The 7490-nt window shown below is 33.1% G+C and overlaps 1 protein-coding gene across 1 annotated transcript; it reads left to right on the plus strand.

Annotated features, from left to right (window-relative positions):
- The first annotated feature begins 222 nt into the window (after nucleotides 1-222).
- On the plus strand, nucleotides 223-4512 carry LOC131076903 (endoglucanase 1-like). Its single transcript, XM_058014260.2, has 9 exons — nucleotides 223-253; nucleotides 2308-2432; nucleotides 2527-2733; nucleotides 2821-3021; nucleotides 3098-3190; nucleotides 3281-3442; nucleotides 3648-3744; nucleotides 3831-3994; nucleotides 4183-4512. Exons 1-9 carry the CDS (start codon nucleotides 235-237, stop codon nucleotides 4510-4512), a joined length of 1398 nt encoding a protein of 465 aa, XP_057870243.2. The 5' UTR covers nucleotides 223-234.
- The last annotated feature ends 2978 nt before the right edge of the window (nucleotides 4513-7490 follow it).

Genomic DNA, 7490 nt, shown 5'->3' on the forward strand with positions numbered 1-7490 from the left:
AATAAGTGTTAAATTGATTTTAAATAATGAGATAATCGGCACATGCATACTACTATTAAGTGTTAAAAATGATTGTAAATAATGCTAGAAATTGATTTTAAATTATTGTTTTACTATTAAATATTTACATGGATGATTGGATTAACTACAAATAGTATGCATTGTACTTTTGAAGAATTGTGATAGGAAAAGTGGAGTCTCTTCAAGACTACAAAGCTAATACTAACGTTCTCTATGGGTGAGTGCAAGTGGGCATGCATTGTATTACGCAGGAGTTAAATATTAATAGGAAAAGTGAAGTCCCTTAAAAACTACAAAGGTCAACTAACAATTATGTTTTTAATTAAGTATTAAATTAAGTTTAAATGATGAGATATTCTACATGTCTATTTAAAAACTATTATATGTATCTTATATTTTATAAGATTTTCTTTTAGAGGCCCGTGTGATTAGAGTCTATCCTTTATTTTCATTGAGTGTTAAAGTTGATTTTAAATAATGAGATAATACACACCTACAATCTAATATTAATTGTTAAAAATGATTTTAAGTAATGTTAGAAATTGATTTTAAACAAACTAAGACAATCCACACCTGCATAGTAAGATTAAGTGTTAAAATGGATTTGAAATATTAAGACAATCCACACGTGCATTCTAAGATTAAATGTTAAAATGGATTTTATATAATAAGAAATCCACACAAGCATTTATAGTTATTGTCAGGTTAGGCTTAGTGTTAATTATGCTTAGGTTGGGTTTAAAATAAAGTTAGAATTATAAAATAATATAATAAATATTAAAAAAAAATTATATCATATTAATTTTACAATTTAGATCTAATTAAACTATATATTATGCTATATTATATTTATATTTATAATAATATATTATATTTATATTACTATATTGTATTATATTATACTAATATTAATATTAACTAAACTATATTCTATATTATAATATTTCATATAATATAAAATTATATTACATTATATTACTTTTAATAAAGATTGAATAATTTAATGTTTCCATATTTTAGTTATAGAATATTGTTATTATTATAAATTTTATACTATTATAGATCTATATATAATTGATATGAAGTTAGGTTAACTTTTTTCAATAAAGATTGTATAATATAATATAGAATATAATTTTATGAGGATTATTCAATAGATTTTGAAGACATTTGTTCACATTTTTTAATATAGATTTCTTAAAAGATATATATGCTAGCAAGATATTCTACATATGTATTCTAAGGCTAAATAACGAGATAGGCCACACTTACATTTTAATATCAAGTTTGCTCCTCCATGCTAATATTAAGTGATAAAAATAAATTTTTAAAAATTGGATAGTCTAGAGGTGTGTTCTAAGATAAGATTAGGGTTTAAGTAGATTTTAAATAAAGAGATAGTCCACAACATCAAATAACAAGATTATTCTCTATTGCGTCATACGAGTAAATGTTAAAATCATTAAATACAGAGAAATAACAACTTTAAAATAAAATCATCTAACTAATTTTAACCCTATTGCATCATACGAGTAAATGTTAAAATCATTAAATACATAGAAATAACAACTTTAAAATAAAATCTTCTAACTAGTTTTAACCAATAAGATAATTTACTCACAAGTACAAAATCAATTGAGAGAAAGAAAAACCAAACACAAGACTTAAGAGATAGTCCAAACATCAAATAACAAGACTATCCTCTAGTACATCCTACCATAAAATGTTAAAATCATTAAATAGAAAAAAAAACAATATACAACTTTAATTAAAATAAAAAATAAAATCTTTTAACTAATTTTAAGTCACAATAACTCCAATATACAAACAATCAGAGAAACACGCCTATTAATGACAATCAGAGAAACACGACAGAAGAAACAAGCCCGTTAAAGCCGGTGACTTTGGAAACCGGCAAGATTAATGATTGGGCATTGGACATATACTGCCTCTTGAGATTGATCGTTCCGAAAATCTCACCTTTCTCGGCTCCCTCCCTCCATATGGACTTGGGTACATGGCTTGCTGTGATTTACGAGGGAGATTCTTGACCTCCAAAATTTAATTTCTATCACTGCTACTACGTCCCCATTAGGCCTCTTCTGCCCTATAAATCCCCATTTCCCAGGACTCTCAAACCACAATTCAAGCGTCCAATTTGATTCAGTTGGGTATTTGCTGAAGTTAAAATGAGGAGTTTTTTCAGTCTGTTGCTGTTGTTGTGTGTTGTGATGTTGGTGAAAGCCAACTACACTTCTCTAAGAGTGAGCAATCACAACTACCATAACTATAGAGAGGCCTTGTCAAAGGCCATCCTTTTCTTTGAAGGCCAGCGCTCTGGGAAGCTCCCTGCCAATCAACGCATTGAGTGGAGAAGAGACTCTGGTCTTTCTGATGGTGCTTCTGCCCATGTATGATGTCCTGTTTTTGCTTTCTTGTTTTTCAGTTTATGTTTTCCTTGTTCTGTAAATGTGATGACTGCTAATGCCTGGCCTTGCAATGCAGGTGGACCTGACGGGAGGTTACCATGATGCAGGAGATAACGTCAAGTTTGGGTTTCCAATGGCCTTCACAACCACAATGCTGTCTTGGAGTGTTTTGGAGTTTGGTGGATTCATGGGCAGTGATCTCTCCAATGCAAAGACTGCCATACGCTGGGCCACAGATTATCTTCTCAAGGCTACTTCTCACCCAGGCACCATATATGTTCAGGTACAACATGTGAATGCTTTCAGTCATGATGATCTATTTCTATCTCTAGGGTTTATACATTATTGAGGCTTGACTGAAATTATCTAGGTTGGGGATCCTAACAATGACCACAAATGCTGGGAGAGGCCAGAGGATATGGATACTGCCAGAACTGCTTATAAAATTGATAGCCAAAACCCTGGCTCAGATGTGGCTGCCGAAACAGCTGCAGCACTTGCAGCTGCATCCCTAGTGTTTCGTAAAACAGACCCCTCCTACTCCAAGAGACTCATTCATGCTTCCATGATGGTAACTTTTTTGCAGCAGCTTGAAAGATTTAAGAAATGCTGTTTCTTGTTCAGTAACTCATAAAACTCTCTTTTAGGTATTTGATTTCTCTGATAAGCACCGAGGATCTTACATCAACGCACTTAAGTCTGCAGTCTGTCCATTCTATTGCTCTTATTCTGGGTATCAGGTAAAGAAACTAAATGTGGTATGCATTGCTTTCAGATTATATTACAGTAAAATCTCAGGGTTGAATTGATTTTGTGGGGCATTGTCTTAGGATGAACTGCTATGGGGAGCTGCATGGTTGCATAAGGCAACTAAAAATGCCGAATATTTGAACTACATTCAAGCAAACGGCCAGAGTTTAGGAGCTGATGAATCAGACAATATATTTGGGTGGTTCAATAAAAATGTTGGTACCCGAGTGCTTTTATCAAAGGTATAATAACTTGAAGTGTGGATACTGATAAATTTCAGTTTTTTTATTGTGGTTACTGATAAACTTGACTTTTTTTTTATTTTTCTTTATCTTCTTATTGATTCACTTTTTTGTCTTACACTATTGAAGATGAAGCTTTTCGAGTGGATGTTTACTACAAAATGCTTTGGATTGACTGCAAGTAGGTATGCTTTGTACTGTGCAGGAATTCCTGGTAGATAAAGTGCAGTCTCTTCAAGAATTCAAAAGTCTTGCTGACAAATATGTCTGTGCTATCCTGCCTAGATCTAAATACACACCAGGTAGGTGAAAAATTACTTTATTTGAATGCACGCTACTCTTGTGATTGGAACTTATAAACCTAACAATAGTGTGCATGTTTGAACAGGAGGACTACTCTACTTATTACCTGAAGTTAATCTGCAGTATGTAACATCTGCATCCTTCTTACTTTTGACCTATGCAAAATACCTCAGCTCCTCCAAACAACTAGTGTCTTGTGGGGAGGTGACAGTGACTCCTCACAAGATTAGAGCAATAGCAAGGAGCCAGGTATGTAGAACAGTTACTGAAAAGAATAACGAAGTGTCAAAACTATAATCATGATTGAAATAACAGTTAAAAAGTCATTTTTTGAACTCCTTTTAACCCTGTTTCCTAAACATTTTAGTAAGTGTCAGTGCCCATGCTTTTTAGCTTACAACCCAGGTATTATTCTGAGGAATTTTATGTTGTGGCAGGTGGACTATATACTGGGTTCCAATCCTCTGGAGATGTCATACATGGTTGGGTATGGTTCCAAGTACCCACAACGAATTCACCACAGAGGCTCATCTCTGCCTTCAGTTGCCCAACACCCACAGGCCATCGGGTGCATTCCGGGCTTCCAATTCTTGAATAGCAATGCCTCTAATCCAAATCTTTTGGTTGGAGCAGTTGTGGGTGGCCCAGATGCCAATGATCACTTTCCAGATGACAGACATGATTATCAACACTCTGAACCTACAACCTATATCAATGCTCCATTACTTGGCTCTCTGGCTTACTTGGCCCATTCTACTCACTCTTAGACAGATTAATTACTCTCTATCAATAATATGATCAATAGACTCTGAGAATGTAGTAAATGTAAGCTTAGCCTATTGTGAGGATGGCCCAAAGTTGCCCAATGTAAGCTTATGCTGTGCTTTTTTGGTGGGCGAATAAACAATAATGGTGATTTTTGAGATTACTGTAAGTTCTAGGGAGTGATATTTGGCCTCCCATTTTTTTAATGTCTATATCTTATAATTTCCGCTGCCAATCTCAGTAAATTTGAATGTGTTCGTGACAATTCAAAACTGTAAGGAGTCAAATTTTATCTCCCTTTCGTCTACTAAAAACTGATTCTTAAATGCTAAAAACAGAATTCTCATCAAACCAAAACAATTTTTCGTCTGTACTTAAAATATAAATGCAAATGTTATCTGTTTAAAGATCTAAAATTTGACGGTACTAAATGATTAAAACATAAATGAGTGCAAAGAAAATTTTCTCGAGATTTGTAACTCTTGAAAATTATTTTGATTATTTTGTTTAAAAAATAATCAAAATATATGTAAAATACTGTAAATATAAAATCAAAGTAGAAAAAGTAATCTTTAAGTAATGAGTAATGGAATTATTTGTTATTTTTATTTAAAAATCAAGATTGAGATCAGTGTACAGCAAATGTACAGCAAGTCTCATAAAAATAAAATCAAAAATCAAAATAATAAATATAAAATTAAAATAATAAATAAAATAAATAAGAAAGTTGCTATTTTAAAATTACTTCTATTTTTCAGCATAATAAAAGATAAAATTTAGTGTAAATACAATAATTTCAAGTGTAATAAAAAGTAAACTTATAAAATTGTCTATTTAATTAGTCTATGTCAAGTAACATCTAATTATATAGTTTTATTCAAATTTAATTATTTTCAATTTTCAACTTATCAATAATTGAATTCAAAAATATTTTATTGCTTTCTTTTTTAATCTATATTATCTTCACTAATTCTATAAATAAATGCCCTAATTTCTTATCTAGAAGTTCAATTTATCAATTTTTTCTTTTCAAAATAAACTTTCATTTATATATTTATTGTAAAAATGATTTATCTACAATATGATTGGTTTAGAAAAAATGGTGTCATAGCAGCAAATCTTTAGGATTAATAGGTTTTTTAGGAATAATATTTTTGATTTACTTATTTTTATTATTTACAATATTGTAAATAAAATGATTTTTCTATATAAATATATAAATTTTGATAATTTTTTATTTCTCAAAAATATGGGTAAGATTTCACTTATAAAGAAAAATAAAAATTTATACAAATATTTCTTTCAACAACCGTTTGCACCAGAAGAGCCTCCATATAGTTATCGATTTGTTGTCCCTTATACTCAAAGAAAACAAAAACCACCTACCCTGAACTATCCCTACCACTACCTCCAATCCCTGCATACCCAAGGTCATCCCTAGATGAGCCATCTGTATTAATCTTGAGGAAACCCTGGGGTAGAGGAGACCACTTTATATCCCATTGAGCCTTCTTTTTAGCCTGTCAATTTTTAACTTGTCAACTCCTCATATTTAAATGGGATCTCCAATACCATCGACAAGTATATTTAAACTCTGAAGTATATTAAAATCACGAGGATCCACAACCATAGAAAGATCACACTTAGCCAACAAAGACTCCTGAATCATGTTAATAACCCACAACCACACTTGTTGCACCAGCATCCTCTTATCTTGAAAAATCCTACAATTTCGTTCCAATCACACTGGCCAAATGATAAAACAAAGACCAATATTCCAAGCTACATGGAAAAAGGAGGTCTTAGTAGGGGGCCTACCAAGACTATTCTAGAACTCAACCAAAGAATTAGCATGAACACAAGCATATTTCCAGAGTTCCCACCAAAATGCCAAATGTCCCTAGTGAAAGAATAAATAAAAGAAGATGAGAAGTACTCTCTTCATTATTATTATATAGAACACAAATAAAAGGCCCTTGGAACCCTCTCCTATTAAGATTCTCCCAAGTGAGACATTTATTTTTAACAACTAACCACAAGTAAAAGTTATACTTGGGCCAAGAAAACCTGTTCCACCCTTGTTTCCACAAAGGAATGGGCTCTTTTCCTAGAGTCATCCTAACTAGCTTCAAGTATCTTGAAGCCACGGAAAACTTACACATCTAATGTAGCCCCCAAGAAACAATATTCAGTCCCCTTCAGAAATTACACATTCTTCCTACCAAGATCTTCCCTAGCCTCCAAAGGACCTCCAGGAGGCCATTCACAAGGCTCTTTCTATCTAGCCACTTCACCATACCCCAGATCCATAGTAGCTTTGAAATCCTCAACTCTACTCTAGCAATAATAAAGGAAGCTATTGAACAATGACTACAACTAAGGGAACTAAGAAAGAATGGGAGGGAATCCTATTAGACACAATGCACCATTGAGAGGGAGACGGGGTGAATCAGTGGTTTTCAAACCTTTTCCCTTTAGGTATCCAATGTGAGCATACCAATTAATGGAACTAACTCAATGAAGACTTACCGGTTAGTGGAGAAACCAGCACAAATGCAATCACACACAAGGAGACATCTCATAACACAAGCATGTACGAGGAAAACCCAAGATGGTAAAAACCTCGGTGAGCAATGATGTTGGAGTCTACTACTCCAATCCAGACTCACAATGAAAATATTGTTACAAAGTTTAGGGCACCAACCCAAGGAGAACCAACCCTTGACTTTATGGGCTACAACCCAAAGGAGCTACAACCCCTTCCTTGTTTATGGGCTACAACCCAAAGGAGATACAACCCCTGCACTGAGCTACAACTTAGTGTTCACAATGAAAATATAAAATACAAAAGTGGTTACTCTGTTACAAGTGAATCTTGCAACCATTCCAAATGCCTTACCCTACCGGTGAGATACCTTCTCTGCAACACTGACTCACTTCTCTTGTTGCTCACACCTCTTGCTTCTCTGTCGGTAAGCCC

Source organism: Cryptomeria japonica, chromosome 10 (genome assembly GCF_030272615.1).
Source record: "Cryptomeria japonica chromosome 10, Sugi_1.0, whole genome shotgun sequence".
Classification (NCBI taxonomy): domain Eukaryota; kingdom Viridiplantae; phylum Streptophyta; class Pinopsida; order Cupressales; family Cupressaceae; genus Cryptomeria; species Cryptomeria japonica.

Bases quoted from the DNA above. Each gene is read 5' to 3' on its own strand.
- LOC131076903 (XM_058014260.2), top strand. The intron at 2,433-2,526 runs GTATGATGTCCT...CTTGCAATGCAG, and splicing joins CTGATGGTGCTTCTGCCCAT to GTGGACCTGACGGGAGGTTA. The intron at 3,995-4,182 runs GTATGTAGAACA...ATGTTGTGGCAG, and splicing joins GAGCAATAGCAAGGAGCCAG to GTGGACTATATACTGGGTTC.